Genomic DNA, 20,674 nt, shown 5'->3' on the forward strand with positions numbered 1-20,674 from the left:
CAACCGCGAAGTGCGCGGGAAGCCGGCAGGACGCAGCGCGGGCCGTCAGAAGGTGAGAATATATATATTTTTTATTTTATTCTTTTTTTTTTAATGGTACCTGGGTCTGGATGAGAGTCCTCTCATCCACACCCGGGTACCATCCGCACATTAGACCGCATGAAAAGCGCATCAACATATACAGTGGTGCGGATTCCATGCGGTCTAATGCAAGTCAATGGCGGCAAAAGAGCAGCGTTTCCGCAAAATTAATTGACATGCTGCGGATTTTTGACCGCAGCGTTTACGCTGCGGAAAAATCCGCATCATGGGCACAGCACATGCGGATTTCCATTGGGGAACATTGCTGCCCTTCTACCATGCGTTTTTCATGCGTTTCCGCGGCGTTTACGCAACTGCAAAAACGCCGCGGAAACGCATGAAAAACGCATCGTGTGAACTCAGCCTTAGTCGGTGTTATTGAGAGAAACTGCTGTTATTATATTTGTTACTTATGCACTGTTTACCTACCATCCTTTCCTTTGTTTTATAGACTGGTTAGTAAATATTTATATTATATTATCTAATCTTTGTGCATGTCTGCTGATTGCTGCTGTATCTCTTCTCCAGTAGCCATCCCTAGTCCACGTTTAATATATATACTGTGACTCCACCAGCAAAGTTGTGAGGCTGTAAACTCAGGATCAGTACACAATATTGAGTGCAGCTCTGGAGTATATGACAGCATGTAACTCAAGATAAATAATGTAATGTATTTACAAAGATACTCCAGAGCTTCACTCACTATTCTGCTGGTGCAGTCACTGTGTACATATGTTACATTACACATCTCCTACTGATCTGGAGTTATATCCTGTATTATGCTCCAGAGCTGAAATCACTACTCTGCTGAAGTAGTCAAATACATCTGGATCTGGATGTAACGCCAGATCAGTAGAGAATTTGTAATGTAACACATGTACACAGTGACTGCAGCAGCAGAATAGTGAGTGAAGCTCTGGAGTATGATACTGAATTTAAATTAGGATAAGTAATGTAATGTATGTACACATGTACACAGTGACTCCACCAGCAGAGTAGTGATTTCAGTATAATATAGTCTCTAAACTCAGGATCATTACAGAAAGTAGTAGTGTAATGTATGCGCACATTGACGTGAAGTATTGTAATGTATTTTCAAAGCAGCTCAAGTTTTTATGAAGATTATATTTTTATAGAAACTGTAACTTTTTCAAATATGGACCCACTAAATAGATGAAGTGCTTTACACAAACACTTTCCACAATCTGCATATAAAATCAAGTATCCTTGGGCATCTGTACATAGCACATGTAGTTCACAGCAGGGTAGGTTAAGTGGCGGGGTGACACGCACATTTTCTGCATTGCATGGAAGGACAGAAATGTGATTTCGTGGTTATGGCCGCACTTTCCAGTTACTTTGGAAATGTCAGATAATCATTTATTTTTTAATCTAAAATTACAGACATATCTTTCTATTTTCCCTGCAGTGCTGACATTTTTAAATATTACCAGGCATTCACAGAAAAAAATATAAAGATCCACTGTAGACTTCATCAAATCTCTCTAACGTTTCTGACTTTTATGGGAGTAAGGTGCGTGCCAACGATCAGGAGCCGCAGCGGGTTTGTAGCTGCTTGTATATACTGTACAGCGTCAAAGCCGCAGCGTCCAGATGTTACAGCATAGTGGATGGGATTTCTAGAAATCCCATGTCCACTATGCGTCTCGGTGCGGATCACTCACGGAAACTGACATGCGGCACGTCTTTCAGACCCGCAGCATGTCAATTTCTCTTGCAGGTCTGCTAGTGGACTTTCCCCATATACTAACATCAATGAGAAAAAAAAATTGTGCTGCTCATTTGCATAATGATGGCGGAAGCCATGCGGCTACTCAGCAGCGTCGGGGCCGCAGGAGGCTACGGAGCGTGGGCACAAACCCTAAGAAATTTAAAGTGTTTTGTAAAATATTTCCAGTCACCCTGCTTTCCCAGGCTCCTGAAAAGTAGATGTGCCTAAGGCCACGGCCCCACTATCAGTATTTGGTCAGTATTCGGTCAGTATTTTTTCTCGGGAGTGGGAGCCAAAACCAGGAGTGGGTGATAAATACAGAATTGGTGACTTGTTTCTATTATACCTTTTCTCTGATTGTATCTCACCTGGTTTTGGCTCCCACTCCTGAGAAAAAATACTGACCGATTACTGACCAAATACTGATAGTGGGGCCGTGGCCTAACTCTGCAGATGCAGGTGAGCTGAATGTCTCATTAAAGTTTTCTTTAGCTGAACCTGCACTTGTCTTATTAGGCTGCTATAATAGATGGTGGGAATATATCACTGATGGACAGGATAGATTAGGGAAACTTTGGGACAACCGATTTCAGAGTTGTTAAGAAGAATATAAACCAGACCACTCCAGCAGCCCAGGTCACTGTCACATGAATTGGGCTGCAAAATTGTTATGTAAAAGGATTCAAAACGGATTGATGGTGTATACCCTCTTACAAAGGCTTTTGGGCCCTGTCAACCCCTTTAAGGCATCGCGCCTGCGCAGTCCGACTCCAGACAGAAGACTGCATCCAACCATTACAGGTAAGGGAGTATATTGCGCCGAAGATCACGGTATGAGTAGTCACTGAACACATACCGCGATCTCAAGCACCATAAGGACATACTTACCTGACCCAGAGGAGTGTTGCCGCAGTGCCTCTGTTCTGACCGGAGGCGGACTGTGGCGTCGGAATCGGCGCATGTGTATAGCAAGCTATCCGGCGCCATTTTACTGAAGACACATTTCTTCATTTCTGTGTCTTCAACAAAATGGCGCCGGACAGCGCGGTATGAACACGTGCATACTTCGGCACCACACTCCTCTCCCGGCCTCCGGCAGAATGGGACACAGTGCTGGAGTAGAGGGAAGAAAGGTGAGTAGAAGTGTTTGTTTTTTTGTGTGTGTGCAGCGTGATGGGGATGAGGGGCCATGCATACCAGGATTGGGGGATGAGCAATACCTTGCTTACCAGGATACGGATGAGGAGGGCCATACATACCAGGACTGGGGGATGAGGGACTATGCATACCAGGATACGGATGAGGGGCCATGCATACCAGGATTGGGGATGAAGGGTGCCATGCATACCAGGATTGGGGATGAGGGGGTACCATGCATAACAGGATTGGGGATGAGGGGGTACCATGCATAACAGGATTGGGGATGAGGGGGTACCATGCATACCAGGATTGGGGATGATGGGGTACCACGCATACCAGGATAGGGATGAGGGACTACCATGCATTCCAGGATAGGGATGAGGGGGTACCATGCATACCAGGATATGGATGAAGGGGTACCATGCATACCAGGATAGGGATGAGGGGTACCATGCTTACCAGGATAGGGATGAGGGGTACCATGCATACCAGGATATGGATGAGGGGCCATACATACCAGGATAGGGATGAGGAGGCCATACATACAAGGATTGGGGGATGAGGGGTACCATGCTTACCAGGATAGGGAGGAGGGGCCATACATACCATGATAGGGATGAGCGGGTACCATGCATACCAGGATATGGATGAGGGGGTACCACACATACTATTATAGGGATGAGGGGCCATGCATACCAGGATAGGGATGAAGGGTGCCATACATCCCAGGATTGGGGGATGAGGGGTGCCATACATACCAGGATAGGGATGAGGGGGGCCATGCATACCAGGATAAGGATGAGGGGCCATGCATACCAGGATTGGGGATGTGGGGGGTCATACATACCAGGATAGGGATGAGGGGGGCCATCCATACCAGGATAGGAATGAGGGGTATCATACATATCAGGATTGGTGATGAGAGGGCCATGCATACCAGGATAAGGATGAGGAGTGCCATACATACCAGGATAGGGATGAGGGACTACCATGCTTACCAGGAAGGGATGAGGGGTACCATGCATACCAAGATATGGATGAGGGGGTACCATGCATACCAGGATAGGGATGAGGGGTACCATGCTTACCAGGATAGGAATGAGGGGTACCATGCATACCAGGATATGGATGAGGGGCCATACATACCAGGACAGGGATGAGGAGGCCATACATACAAGGATTGGGGGATGAGGGGTACCATGCTTACCAGGATAGGGAGGAGGGGCCATACATACCAGGATAGGGATGAGCGGGTACCATGCATACCAGGATATGGATGAGGGCGTACCACACATACTATTATAGGGATGAGGGGCCATGCATACCAGGATAGGGATGAAGGGTGCCATACATCCCAGGATTGGGGGATGAGGGGTGCCATGCATACCAGGATAAGGATGAGGGCCATGCATACCAGGATTGGGGATGTGGGGGGTCATACATACCAGGATAGGGATGAGGGGGGCCATCCATGCCAGGATAGGAATGAGAGGTACCATACATATCAGGATTGGTGATGAGAGGGCCATGCATACCAGGATAAGGATGAGGAGTGCCATACATACCAGGATAGGGATGAGGGGGTACCATGCTTACCAGGAAGGGATGAGGGGTACCATACAGACCAGGATACAGAAGAGGGGCCATACATACCAGGATAGGGATGAGGCGGGCCATACATACCAGAATAAGGATGAGGGGCCATGCATAGCAGGATATGGATGAGGGGCCATGCATACCAGAATTGGGGATGAGGGGTGCCATGCATACCAGGATTGGGGGATGAGGAGGCCATACATACCAGGATAGGGATGAGGGGTGCCATACATACCAGGATAGGGATGAGGGATGCCATACATACCAGGATAGGGATGAGGGATGACTTACTTATCAGGATAGGGATGAGGGGCCATGAATACCAGGATTGGGGATGAGGGGGTACCATGCATACCAGGATAAGGATGAGGAGTGCCATACATAGCAGGATTGGGGATGAGGGGAGCCATGCATAACAGGATAGGGATGAGGGGTGCCATGTATACCAGGACAGGGATGAGGCAGGCCTTGCATACCAGGATACGGATGAGGGGCCATAAATACCAGTATAGAGATGAGGCGGGCCATACATACCAGGATAGGGATGAGGGACCATGCATACCAGGATACAGATGAGGGGCCATGCATACCAGGATTGGGTGATGAAGAGGCCATACATACCAGGATAGGGATGATGGGTGCCATACATACCAGGATAGGGATGAGGGATGCCATACATACCAGGATAGAGATGAGTTGTGACTTACATATCAGAATAGGGATGAGGGGCCATGCATACCAGGATTGAAGATGAGGGGGTACCATGCATACCAGGATAGGGATGGGGGGGTACCATGCATACCAGGATAGGGATGAGGGGTGCCATGCATACCAGGATAGGGATGAGGGGTGCCATGCATAATGCATACCAGGATAAGGATGAGGAGTGCCATACATACCAGGATTGGGGATGAGGGGGGCCATACATACCAGGATAAGGATGAGGGGTGCCATGCATACGAGGATAGGGATGATGGGTGCCATGCATACCAGGATAAGGATGAGGGGTGTCATGCATACGAGGATAGGGATGAAGCAGACCTCGCATACCAAGATAAGGATGATGGGGGGCATTGTATATAAGGATGAGGGGTGCCTTGCATACCAGGATGGGGATCAGGGGTGCCATGCATACTGGGATGGAGGGGTGCCATGCATACAGGGATGGAGGGGTGCCATACATACTGGGATGGGGGATATTAACAGAATTGGGGGACATCTATAATATACGGTAACCAGGGATGTGTCATCCTGTCCGAAGCCTCTATAGACTGCACATGTGTGATGCGCCTGCAGTCTGGCTCCAGACAGAAGAACGCATCCAGCCGTTACAGGTAAGAGATATATTATGGCGCCAGAGATCTCGGTATGCTTAGATACTGAATGCGTACCGCGAGCTTTGGCGCCACAAGTACATAACTGACTCGAAGGAATGTTGCCGCGGCACCTCTGTTTTGGCTGGGGGAGGAGTGCGGCGTCTGAATCGGCGCTTGCGCATAACGCACTATCCGGCACCATTTTAGCGAAGACACATTGGAGCCAGACAGCGCGGTATGGGTACACACGCACTCTGGTGCCACACTCCTTCCCCAGCCTCCGGATGGGGGCAGCACATAACAGGATGGGGGCAGCACATAACAGGATGGGGGCTGCACATAACAGGATGAGGGCAGCACATAACAGGATGGGGGCAGCACATAACATAATGGTGGCTACACATAACAGAATGGGGGCTGCGCATAACAGAATGGGGGCTGCGCATAACAGAATGGGGGCAGCGCATAACAGGATGGGACAGCGCATAACAGGATGGGGGCAGCGCATAACAGGATGGGGGCAGCGCATAACAGGATGAGGGCAGAGCATAACAGGATGGGAGCAGCGAATAACAGGATGGGGGCAGCACATAAAAGGATGGGGGCTGCAGATAACAGGATGGGGGCTGCACATAGCAGAATAGGGGCTGCACATAACAGGATGGGGGCAGCATATAACAGGATAGGGGCTGCACATAACAGGATGAGGGCAGCACATAACAGGATTGGGCAGCACATAACAGGATGGGGGCTGCACATAACAGGATGGTGGCTTCACATAGCAGAATGGGGGCTGCGCATAACAGAATGGGAGCAGCGCATAACAGGATGAGGGCAGCGCATAACAGGATGGGGCAGCGCATAACAGGATGGGGCAGCGCATAACAGGATGGGGGCAGTACATAGCAGGATGAGGGCAGAGCATAACAGGATGGGGACAGCGCATAACAGGATGGGGGCAGCGCATAACAGGATGGGGGCTGCACATAACAGGATGTGGGCGCAGGATTGGGGCTGCACATAGCAGGATAGGGGCTGCACATAACAGGACGGGGGCGCAGGATGGGGACGGCACGTAACAGGATGGGGGCGGCACGTAACAGGATGGGGGCAGCACATAACAGGATGGAGGCTGCACATAACAGAATGGGGCAGCACATAACAGGATGAGGGCAGCACATAACAAGATGGGGGCAGTGCATAAAAGAATGGGGGCAACGCATAACAGGATGGGGGAAGCGCATAACAGGATGGGGGCTGCACATAATGGGATGGGGGCGCAGGATGGGGGCTGCACATAACAGAATGGGGGCAGCGCATAACAGGATGAGGGCAGTGCATAACAGGATGGGGCAGCGCATAACAGGATGGGGGCAGCGCATAACAGGATGGGGGCAGTGCATAGCAGGATGAGGGCAGAGCATAACAGGATGGGGACAGCGCATAACAGGATGGGGGCAGCGCATAACAGGATGGGGGCTGCACATAACAGGATGCGGGCGCAGGATGGGGGCTGCACATAGCAGGATAGGGGCTGCACATAACAGGACGGGGGCGCAGGATGGGGACGGCACGTAACAGGATGGGGGCGGCACGTAACAGGATGGGGGCAGCACATAACAGGATGGAGGCTGCACATAACAGAATGGGGCAGCACATAACAGGATGAGGGCAGCACATAACAGAATGGGGGCAGCGCATAAAAGGATGGGGCAGCACATAACAGGATGAGGGCAGCACATAACAAGATGGGGGCAGCACATAAAAGGATGGGGGAAGCGCATAACAGGATGGGGGCTGCACATAATGGGATGGGGGCGCAGGATGGGGGCTGCACATAACAGAATGGGGGCAGCGCATAACAGGATGAGGGCAGTGCATAACAGGATGGGGCAGCGCATAACAGGATGGGGGCAGCGCATAACAGGATGGGGGCAGTGCGTAGCACGATGAGGGCAGAGCATAACAGGATGGGGACAGCGCATAACAGGATGGGGGCAGCGCATAACAGGATGGGGCTGCACATAACAGGATGTGGGCGCAGGATGGGGGCTGCACATAGCAGGATAGGGGCTGCACATAACAGGACGGGGGCGCAGGATGGGGACGGCACGTAACAGGATGGGGGCGGCACATAACAGGATGGGGGCAGCACATAACAGGATGGAGGCTGCACATAACAGAATGGGGCAGCACATAACAAGATGGGGGCAGCGCATAAAAGGATGGGGCAACGCATAACAGGATGGGGGCTTCACATAGCAGAATGGGGGCTGCGCATAACAGAATGGGGGCATCGCATAACAGGATGAGGGCAGCGCATAACAGGATGGGGCAGCGCATAACAGGATGGGGGCAGTGCATAGCAGGATGAGGGCAGAGCATAACAGGATGGGGACAGCGCATAACAGGATGGGGGCAGCGCATAACAGGATGGGGGCTGCACATAACAGGATGTGGGCGCAGGATGGGGGCTGCACATAGCAGGATAGGGGCTGCACATAACAGGACGGGGGCGCAGGATGGGGACGGCACGTAACAGGATGGGGGCGGCACGTAACAGGATGGAGGCTGCACATAACAGAATGGGGCAGCACGTAACAGGATGAGGGCAGCACATCACAGAATGGGGGCAGCACATAACAAGATGGGGGCAGCGCATAAAAGGATGGGGGCAGCACATAAAAGGATGGGGGCAACGCATAACAGGATGGGGGCAGCGCATACCAGGATGGAGGAAGCGCATAACAGGATGGGGGCTGCACATAATGGGATGGGGGCGCAGGATGGGGGCTGCACATAACAGGATGGGGGCTCACATAACAGGATGGGGGCGCAGGATGGGGGCTGCACATAACAGGATGGGGGCTGCACATAACAGGATGGGGGCGCAGGACAGGGACGGCACAATGGAGCGGAAGACAGTGACTCCCTGGTGCCTGCACAATAGAGCACTGCGGCACTGTGCTCATACAAACCCGGCCGGGAGGAAACAAAGAGCGCTCTATAAGAGCCACGCTTTGTGCATGCGCCGGGAGGTGAGGAAGGAAAGCGCACGTCACAGAGCCCTGTGATGTGCGGGGGAGGGAGGGAAGATGGTAACTAGGCTGATAAGCGGCGATTTAGGGGAATAATAATCAGATAGGCAGGCATTGCTTGGTGTCCCCTGGACGCCAAGCCTGTTGAAAACCAAAAGGATAAAACTAATTTTCTCTGCAATCAAACCTCTGCTATGGGCCATACAGGTAGCTATAGATTTACTTTTCTATCACCTGTGTGCTCATAGTAGAGGTCTAATATCGCCCAGGGGGTGACAGATTCCCTGTAAGGTCAATGTGTGCTTTGACTACAGCCAAGAAGAGGAACCATTCATGCCCAGAGGAGAGTAGAAGCTATCACAGATTGGACTGAGCAATCAAAAATCCTGACCAATAATGTGTAGAGGAGGCTGACATGGATGGAAGAGAGTGAATGCCAACTTTCTGTTAAAGAACTGTAAATAGATAACATAACATTAAAAGTCTGATCACTATCTTGAATAAAGTCATTTATTAAAGACTGTTTCAGGCCTGCTTCCACTCCACCCTGAGAGGAGAGTTCTCATATAGGGCCATCCTACAGTTCTGTTAAAGGGATACTATTCACTACATGGCGGCCCCTACACGCATTAGTGTAATTTTTAAGTTGTACCTGGATAATAAGAGGGTGAGGTTTATATGTCCTGTCATTTAAGGTTTGTATTGATAGGTATGTGTAATCTCAAACATATTGCATATCATGCTGCTTTCCCACAGACATTAAAGAGTAAGTAAACTTTCACTTTATTAGAGAATTTGTCTTCATTCCTGTAAAATAACTGCATGTAAGCAGCTTCCAATCCCGTGCATCTCCCCAGTCTGCCTGCCTTCAGCTGCACTGATATCAGAATGTCCTCATTTGGAGTACAGATGCAGGCAGTGAAAGGGTCGACACCTATGTCTCACTAAGGGTTGCTTCAGACTTCAGTTTTTCTCATATGAGTGCGATCCGTGTATGATAGTCTATGGGGGCTGTTCACATATCCGATTTTTTCTTCAGACCCAGTGGTCCGTTTAAAACAACGGAAACATTTCCAATTTAGATCAGAGGGTTGGATCGAAATCGACAATGCAAGTCTATGGGTCCGTGAAAAAAACAGACCAAACTCAGATGACATCCAGGTGAGTTCCAATTTTCACGTACTGTCAGGAGAAAGTAGAGAAAATAAAATTTCTTCACTTATGAGAAAAACTTATGACACCTGGACCACACCTGGATCAAAGTCTGATCAAAAAAATCAGTCTGTTTTTCTTGTACAGTAATACCTTGACTAACGAGTGCATCTATTTACAAATTTTCCGAGATACTGTATGAGCCGTCGCTCGGTTGATTTATTGTTTTATGATGCAAGCCGAGATCTGAGTTATGAGCGAGCTTACTCACTACATGGTCATCCTACCGTGCGTGCAAGCATCTTTGTCGTTGCTGTTGCTTTGTTCTACAACCATGGATCCAAACAAAGCGAGTTGCTCTGTCATTTGCACTTTTGACTCATGTGAATCATTTTCCTGGGGTGGATTCCATTTTTAGCACTGCATGCTGCATGCGTTTGACATGGGGCTGTACATAGGATAATGGTTATTTTTTGGTTTATGCTTCTACTATTTATTCTGTGGCAGTATTTTATTTCACATGTGCAGCAAGGTACAGTATACTGCACTATCATGTGCACTCTCTGACTTTTAAGTGATTACGTGAAGATGATTACGTACAGTTATTAAAAAATAAATATAAAAGAACAGTACAATAGTTTATTACACATTTAATAGTTTTTCATACTGTACATTACTGTATTTGTTTTTAAATAAGAAAAATTAACTTTATTAATAACACCTAACAAAAAAATTGGTGTAGTTTTTGAGGGGCTAGAACCGATTAATAGCATTTCAATTCATTTTAATGAGGAAATTTAATTTGATATAAGAGCAAATTGACTTAAGAGCTTTGTCACAGAAACAAATTAAACTTGTAAGTCAAGGTATTACTGTACTTGGAAAATACTGATGTCTGAATGAGGCCTTACTCTGGGATTAGCTGCTGCAGAAGATTGTTCATAATAAGCAGAACTCAGAGAAGGAGAAAAGTACTACTGATCCATCACTGCCATCGTCTGTACTCCAAATGAGCAAGTTCTGATATCAATGCTGCTGAAGGCAGGCAAATAGACCAGGAAAAATAAGGTTTGGAAGACGCTTGCATACAATCTTTTTACAGGAATGAAGAAAAGTCTACTAATAAAGTGATTAATACCTTTCATAACTTTCCATGCTTGACAAAATTATAAAAAAAAATGTAAAAAGTTTAGTTTCTCCTTAGGCACAAATTTATATTTACTTGGAAGTTTATATGTAATTGCAGATATACAAAGACATCCCCATGTCACAGGAAACATCTCGGCTCCTCACCATTATTTACTCAACAATATACAGTAATAGATCCCATCCCACCCATAACCAGGTCTGAGTAGGCAGAGAGGACAAGTCACTAATCTCAGCTCTGGTCCCTAATGAAATTATGAGGACGCCGACCTACCGCTTAATGCAGGGATTATTACCGAAGGAATACACAACACGAAGTTAAGTGGAGGATGTCATATTATTACAGGTGGCCTGCATGTAATAATTATCTAATTAGTCTTCTTATAAATTAACTTGGCAATCAGGGGATGCCAAAAAGGCCTAGATAAACTAATTTTCCTGCAGCACCTCCACAGGGGAAATAAAGTGTTGCACTATGGAGTCCTCCAGGAGTAGAGAATTTATTTGTCGTAGCTCTCTAATCTAGCGATTAGAAAGAGATGAAGGTCCTGATGGTACGATGCCTCACTATTGAAAAGGGTTGTGACAGCAAGCCTTCTGAATCAGACTTCTTTAAAAGGGGCTGACCAGATTAAGAAACCAATTTTCACATATACTATTGAGAAATGTTTACTTAACAAAGGGGTGTCTTCTATTCAGGATCCTCACCTCTTGGTCATGGTGGGGTGTTGTTACAAAAAGCATCTTTCTCTGCGGGATCTGTCATGTCATGCGTTAGACAGAAAACCCATTCATGGTAAAGGGCACTGTAACGCTTTGGGAAAAATTGCATCTTTATTTCCAGGGAGGCAAAACTTTGGAACGGAGGTGCGTAGAAGAAAAAGAAAAACTGTTCTAGAATCAGTGGAACAGAACCAATTGATCTGCATATTCCATATGAGGCTAAATTCATGCTTATTTATGGCATGTCACATACAATAGGGGAAACTTAATAGGACTGGAGTTCCATATACTAGTCTTAAACTGGAGTGAGCTGGAGTACTATGAGTCAAATCTATCGAGAGGTGCGTACCTCTTAATAAAAGTGGTGCAGCTTGGTGCAATATTTTTGCCAGAAATTGGGCTGTCAGTCAGCAGGAGGCCCGCCCTCTTCTTAAAAAGCTATGTTCACTTTTCTTACCACTATTAGGCCACGGCCCCACTATCAGTATTCGGTCAGTATTTTTTCACAGGAGTGGAAGCCAAAACCAGGTGAATAACAATCAGAGAAAAGATATAATAGAAAAAAGTCACCAATTCTGCATTTATCACCCACTCCTGGTTTTGGCTCCCACTCCTGAGAAAAAATACTGACCGAATACTGACCAAATACTGATAGTGGAGCTGTGGCCTAAGAGGTGCAAAAAGTTAACTTTAAAACTAATTTGGAGTGCGCTAATATTTTTAAACTTTCTACACTATAAAAACAGAATCAATTTTAATACCCCCACCACCACCACGTTGTGCCTTTAAATAAAACCATTATTAGCACACATATGCACCAATGCTTTTAGTAGGCTTTTGCTTTAAGAGAAACCTTCTACTCTCTACAAGCATTGAATGAGGATGGTCTTATCTATCGCAGCTGTGCACAAAGAGAAATCCCGGAATAAGCCTCTAATGTGACTACTGCACTGTATCAAACAAGTCATGCGTCTGGTAGCCTGCCTGGAAAAAAAACCTCGGCTTAATTCAGCTGGCGCTCACTGATAGTAGTAATATTCTCAGGTTATCCCCAGTAAACACTTGCTTGTTCCCCAATGTTGTCCCTCTAAAGAGCCACAACGTTTAAAACGTCCGCTGCCGAAAGAAGCAGCAGCAGCGAGAAGATAGAAGAGACAGATATTCTTCAATACACTGCAGGTATCACATTGTACAGCACTGCAGCCAGACCGAAGTGGCTGATAACAGAGAGTGATGGCTAGTAATGAAATCAATGAAAGACGGGTCTCCATAACAGATCCAGTCTCAGTTTCATCATAATGGAGCCACCCACAGTACCTACATAATGGTGCCACCTACAGCACTACCAAAATGATGCCATCAAAAGTATCTCCATAGGGATGCCATGCAAAGTACTTCCATCATGGAGCCACCCATAACACTACCATATTGGTGCCAACCACAGTATTACCATAGGGTTGCCACCCTCAGTACCTCACTAATGGTGCCATTAACAATACCTCCATGACTTTGGTACGCACAATACCTCCATAATGGTGCCATGCATTTTGCCTCTATTTTGATGATCTCCACATAATTTCGTTATTGTGACACCAAGAGTATCTCTATAAGGGACAGCCACAGCATCCCCCATAATGAAATGCCAACCACAGTATTCTCATAATGGCACTACCCATAGTATCTCCATATTGGTATCACCCACAGAAGCTTACAAATGGTGCCACCTACATTACCTCCATTATCGCACCATCTACTATACCTAAATAATAATGTTTCTTAAGAGGTTGACCCCTATAAAGATTATAGCCATAGTACTCTCATACCATTGCCAGACACAATACTTTCATATGGACCAGCCACAGTACTCCCATGATAAAAGCAGCTACAGAAACATCATACCAGGCTTCTACAGTGTCTGCTCCTATAGACAGCTACGATGGGCAGTTAGATGGATCTTTGACCAACTGATAACATGGCAAGTAAATGAAAGGTAAGTAAGCAGCCAGACGTGAGCCATCAGCCCTACAATTATTTTCAATGTTGTCCATAGGAGGGGAAGATATTATATATGGTATGTATAAGAAGGCCTCCAAACATTCGGCGCAATTATTAGGACTGTCTACTTATAAATTAAAAAGTCTAGATTGGGTCATGTGATATACTGAATGGGGACCACCATCGCTCACTAGGTCTGGACCAATCAGAATTTTAACACTGGAGTTGAGAAGGCAATACCTGGACTTTGATTGGCTGCCAGGAATCACATTGTTACCTTTATCTTGAAGACAGTTTCTATGAGAAGATGTTATTTCTGTTTTGACACATAATTTGCACAGATTAATACGTTGGGGAATTAGATTGTTGCTGTTGATTAATTTAGACCAATTAGAACGTCAGATCAGTCGCTTAATTATAGCTGCTAACAGGATTGTAGTGTTAACCCCTGAAACGTTCATCAGACCGTACAATCACCAATAAATGAGATTTTGAATCCAAATCGCCATTCACATCAATGCCTACACCTATACTCCTAATTACACTGGTTTAATGGCAGTCTGTGGGGATAGTGATACAGATGGTGATTTCTGTTAGATGTGATGGTGATAGGACCTGATTTCCTGACCGTATGGTGAAGGTATAGATTTACAAGAGATGGTTTTGCATTTCAACTTTTCGGCTTCCCAACTTGTGCAAAATGAGAAACTCAGTTATAGTCAGACTGCTATGCCTGAATTTCCTAAGTGTATGGCCCTACCTTAGAGGGAACCTTTCACTAGTTTAATGCCTTACAAACCATGTCCACCACCTTCCCAAGCATGTAAATGGGGTTCCTAGAACCCCTTTATATCCTTATGGGTGGTCCTGCATACATTTGAAAAAGTGTTTTATTCATATCCTGCACTGTATGTAAATTGTGTGGTCCGGTCCGATGGGCGCATCCAGATTGGGATCAGGGCCGCCAAGTCCCTTCAAACGCCGCCTTTTCTATCCGGATGGAAGTGGATGATGTCTCTATGTTATCCATACATTGCTCAAACTCTATTGCCGGTGCAATGGAATCAGAGGCTGGCAGTTCAAAGTCATGTAATGCGCAGGCTTCACTTCTACGTCATCAGCTCCATGACTGTACAATAGAGCCAAGTGAGGCGTTCCTGCGCAGGTCTCTGATTCCACTGTGCAGGCGCCAGACTTTGAGCATTGTGTGGGTGACGTAAAGACATCATTCACTTCCATCCAAACAGAAGAGGTGGCGTTTGAAGGGATCGGGGCGGTGCTGAGCACAATCTGGATTCGCCCATTGGACCGAACCACACAATTTTCATGCCAGAAAGCTGATGACATAGAAGTGAAGCTGGTGACTGTGCATTACATGACTTCACGCTGCCGGTCTCTGATTCCACTGTGCCAGCGCGAGACTTTGAGAACGGTGTGGATTACAAAGAGACGTCATCTACTTCCATCCAGATAGAAGAGGTGGTGTTTGAAGGGACCTAGGTGGCACTGATCCCAGTTTGGATTCGCTCATTGGCCTGGACCACACAATTTAATACAGTGCAGGATATGAATAAAACACTTTTTCAGACGTATGCAGGGCCACCTATATGGTATAAAGGAGTTGTAGGAACCTCATTTACATGATTTTAAAGCTGATGGGCATGCCTTATAAGGCAAAAAAACTGATCACAGGTTTCTGTTAAGAGTAGACCCTTATTCAGGGCAAGTTCTAAGTAGAAAATGGCTACCAAGAGTGTCTTTTGCTCTGCAAGACTTGGTACATCCATGCATTGCATGGATAGTCCATGGATGGATGTCAAAGGACACTATGTAATGCTTCGATTTCCCAAATGTGGGAACTGTTTTTTGTTTTTTTTGTTTGTATTACTACTAATTCCTGAGGGTAATATACTTATTTTCAGAGACGCTTATATCAAAAAAATATTTTCAGAGCAGACTTCCTATTTGGTGTTATATTTATAGCTAAATTCTCTACTTTTGTATAGCTGTCGTCACATTATACAATATCCTGACTCATTGGGAACTTTTATATGAGTAGATAATAGCATAATCCCCTTGATTACAGATGTAATCTACTGTATTTATAATAATCCGTACAGAACTCAAATGCAAGAAATGTAAAAACTAAATGGGCACTCCAAAGAGGGGAACAGGTGGCAACAACTAAAAGCCATCATTCATTACTATTCCATTGTGGGTAGTCCTGCTATGTGAGTCCCTCTGTAAGTCATAGAATCAAAAACAAAGGTAAAACCCAGCGCTCTGCAATGTCATCAGTTGGGGTGTTGTTAGTAGATCACAGGTGATGTACTATGTGGATAAATAGATCTTTTCTTCAATAGCAACATTTTTGCATGAAGACCATAATTCAAGGCTACATGAGGCTACTGTCCCACAAAGTCACCACAGCTAGAAGGTCAGAGAGATAATTGTTGAATAAAGGAGTGTAGATCAGGCTGTCAACCAAATTACTGATGTTTGAGGAATATAGCTATCAGTCAAATGTATGAAGTTTGGGAGGGAGAACTACCAGCTGAAGGAGTGGAGATCTGAGGATACAGCTGTCGATTGACCGAGTGGAGGTTAGAGAGAATCTCTGTTCCACAAATGAGGGAAAAGTAAAGGAGACAGATGTTTTAAAAATAAGTGGATGTCAGGGAAGATCGTTTTCAACCCAATCAGTGGAGGTCAGGTGAGAAGGCTGTCGACTCAACAAGTGGACGTCTGAGGAGACAGATGTTGGCCAAATAAGTGGATGCCGGGAGAGACATGAGTGAAGGTTGGGGAGATAACTTGTGGACAAATAAGTGGATGCTCGGGTAGAAATACGTGGAATTCATGGGAAATAGCTATACACTCAATAAGTGGAGGTCGGTGGCGACAGACATTGGCCAAATTAATGGATGTTAGAAAAGATAGCTTTTGGCTCAATGAGTGGCTGACTCAACAGGTGGAGGTCTGAGGAGATAGCTGTTGGCCAACTGAGTGGATCTAGAAGGAGATAGCATTCAGCCCAATGATTGGAGGTCAGGGAAGATAGTGGTCAACTCAGCAAGTTGAGGCAGATAGCTCATTGCCAAATGATCAATGCGGGGTCACCCTTATTAGGGTGTGGAATCCGTTTGTCGCTGATATACTGGGTTTTATTTTGGTCCAGGAAATTGCTGACTGGCACTAATTGAGGAGAACTAAACTGATGTCTACACGGAATTTCTGTGGGAATCTCCTACATAGATAATGTGGTAACGATATGTGTATTGAAATGTTGACAATGATGGCTCTCGTGGGTTATATTTATTATGGTGATATTTGGTAAGTTGTTCTGAGCACTTGATTTACTGCTTTAAATTATTTGTGATACTTTAAAGGAAGAAATAAAATCTGGGTGTTTTTTAACTTTATAAGTGATTTCACCGTGATTTCATGAAATTGCTGTTAGCCAAACTAATGACCATCTAAATATCTCCCACAATAATCCAATCACCTCATCCTCTTGAAGATTTTTCCACTCCTTTAAGAATCGTGATGCATTTGATTTTAAAAGCAAAAAAACAATTTATTTTTGGCATTATCATATGATGCCGTGTTGGGTGCTGGATCTCCTCTAGCAGATGCTGCCTCCTTTTGAATATAGATGGTTGTGACTGTGGCATAATATGCAATCAGTCTTTCAGACCAGGATTTGATTACATTTGTTTGTACAGTTTTTATTATTATTGTTGTGGTAGAGCACATGTTTATTCTACATTATGGATACTGCTGTGTGAGACACACGTAAGGTCATACCTCTCTGACAAAGCAAATGATTGGATGGGGACGTCACATATGGATGTTTTTAGGAAATACCTGGATCAAATGCAGATATTGCAAAAATAAAAGCATACTATAAAGTGGGCTTGTAAGTGGTAACCTGAGTACCTCCAGAATTTCTCCCAGGACAAAAGGTGGATGCCCCTCATCCCTCTACTGTACCTTCTGTAGCCTGGATGTCTTCTATTATTTTCTTTCATTGACTTTTCATCAATAGAGCAGACGTCATCCTCTGGAGGTCATCTTCATCCCTTTTCCACATTTCAGAACTTAACACTACCTCTTCCTTTAAGTAGTGGTATAGTTTAAAGGGGTTGTCCACTGTGAACAGTCCCTTTTTTAAGAGTCCAAAACGATAAGCTTAGACTTCCAGTGATCAGCTGTAATCACAATAGCAATTTCACTGCAGTGCCACCGCGGGAGAAAATAAGTACTATACTGCTCCCACTGATATCAATGGGCTATCTATGTAATACAGAGACATATCCAGTCCTGCAGAGTGAGGGACTCTCTTTTTAGACACTCTCCTCTCTGGATAATAAATGATGAACCCCATTTCTAGACACAAAATGACCATAATTGTCTATTTGGATGTCTTTTATAAAAAAAAACATGTCCCCTCCAGTGTAGATTCTGCTACCAATTTTACAAAGCATGCAAAAAATGGACTGGGAAATGTGCACATAATAAATAAAATATTACTCACTTGCTTTCGGGAACTGACTGTATTTTTGTTTCCTTTGCATGAAAGCTTAATAGAATTGTAGGGTTTCCCATGGTGTTTGGAACTCATTCTGCTCAGGTCCTGAGGGTTAGAAGGCAATGGGTTCATAAACAAGATCCGTGCTATCAAGCCATAAAGAACCGTAGCCAGGACTAGTGGTATCACATAGAAAATAGTAAAGTCCAAAAAGTAAATGGGAGTATATAAATTTCTGGACACCCGGTAGCCACAGTTGACTTGAACTCCATCCGCAAACTTGACCTCCGTGATGTCCACCAGAAAGAACCACATGACGCAGTACATAGAAGTAAAGAGCCATACAAAGGCAATGATCTTCTTGGCTCTGGATACAGTACAGATAAACTGAGCTTTTATAGAATGGCAGATAGCTATGTATCTCTCCACCGTGAATGCTGTGATGGAACAAGCTGAGATATTGATGCCAAGATACTGTAGGTATGTAATGACGAGACAGCCAACGTAGCCATAAACCCAAGAGGCAACCACTTCTGAAATATTAGGCAGTCCCGCGGCAAGTAGGACTATTAGGTCAGCGATAGCCAAGCTGACCAGGTAACAGTTCGTTGGGGTCATCATGTGTTTAGTTCTTAGGACCACCAAAACTACCATGATATTTCCAGCTATGCCAACTCCACAGATCAGAAGAACAAGGAAGATGGTGACCACCTGGACTTCTAGGACGTTATGGGGCATATTGCTAAGGGTTTGGTTAATGTCGGTGTCATTCATCCCATCTAGGGATAGTGTGTAATTATCCATGGTTCTGGCTGCCAAATTCCGTCTCAGAGATCGGTTTGAGGTTAAGAATTGTGTAAGACAAGAGCAAGAAACCTCAATCACATCTACATTTCCTATGCAAAAACAAAACCACTATATTAAACACATGGCAGAGCTCCACCAGATCTAATACTATTAATACATTACTGGAGTCTATTGTTCCCTGTTATCAATCATTTCTTGTATCATGCTCTTCGATAGGATGGCCCCCACCCCCCCAGATCAATTTTTTGTCTACATGAATCTCAAAAAGTATGAAAAATTTTTGGCACTTCATTATATAACCTATCTTAAAAGGTTTGTCTATTTTAGGACCACAATCTTTAAGAACCTTGGAAGAGTGTTGTACTGTAAGATCTGCTAGACGTACTGCTATATATCTATTATAAAGATCGGAAAAAGTTGGTGCAACTTCTGTCTATCTATCTACCTACTATTGAGAATTATTGTACATACTCATTAGCTAACAGGTCTTCATGATAAAGTCATCACAATGTGAAATTAATTTATTAATAAAAAAGCAAACAGTGTCTGCTTGTGTGTTAGTAAGTGCTGAAGTAATATTACAGCTATATAGCAAAGCTGATTTGGTCAAAGTTGCAGGTATTTGGCATTACCTGTGGTGATATATCACCTTTCCTTAGTTGTGTGAAGTATCACAAAAAAGAACAATGACCTGACAAATTCAACTCTGCTACATCCATGAAGTGTTTCTTTGCATGAAAATAAGAAGTCTTTACCATCTCCATTTGGCTTCTGTCCCTTTTGCTTGCAGAGAGTTGAGCTCCGGAGATGAGAGGAGGCTGGAAGTGATGCTCAGTGTGTGCGTTGTCTCCAGATGCTGCTCCCGGTCTATAGTGACTGAGAACAGTTTCAGCACCACAGACAGCGACCAAGCCCGTCCTCTAAATGGAGGGACACATGACATGCAAAGTAATGCGCTGCCCACAACACACAGCCTACACCACACACATACACAGCCTATACAACACACATACACAGCCTATACCACACACATACACAGCCTGCACCACACACGTACACAGCCTGCACCACACACATACACAGCCTGGACCACACACATACACAGCCTGCACCACACACATACACAGCCTGCACCACACACATACACATCGTACCCCTCACAAATACACAGCCTATACCACACACATGCACAGCCTACACCTCACAAATACACAGCCTATACCACACACACATGCACAGCCTACACCTCACAAATACACAGCCTACACCTCACAAATATACAGCCTATACCACACCCATGCACAGCCTACACCTAGAATTGGTACAATTTTCTGGTAGTTTATATGTACAACTCTTGCATTAACCCAGAGAGGTACAGAAACTAAATGACTAAGAAATAACCTCTACTATAGCTGTA

The 20,674-nt window shown here is 45.3% G+C and overlaps 1 protein-coding gene across 1 annotated transcript in view; it reads right to left on the minus strand.

Annotated features, from left to right (window-relative positions):
- LOC141272399 (thyrotropin-releasing hormone receptor-like) overlaps positions 1–20,149 on the minus strand; it is a 248,184-nt gene extending 228,035 nt beyond the window's left edge. The window contains exons 1-2 of the mRNA XM_073683074.1: positions 20,013–20,149; positions 18,457–19,346 (exon numbers count right to left, since the gene is read on the minus strand). Coding sequence (XP_073539175.1) covers positions 18,457–19,254 — 798 coding nt within the window. The 5' untranslated portion in view covers positions 19,255–19,346; positions 20,013–20,149. The remainder of the gene's footprint in view (positions 1–18,456; positions 19,347–20,012) is intronic.
- Positions 20,150–20,674: the final 525 nt, after the last annotated feature.

This window comes from Phyllobates terribilis, unplaced genomic scaffold (assembly GCF_046119375.1).
Source record: "Phyllobates terribilis strain yellow unplaced genomic scaffold, ASM4611937v1 Scaffold_5__5_contigs__length_657084704, whole genome shotgun sequence".
NCBI lineage: Eukaryota > Metazoa > Chordata > Amphibia > Anura > Dendrobatidae > Phyllobates > Phyllobates terribilis.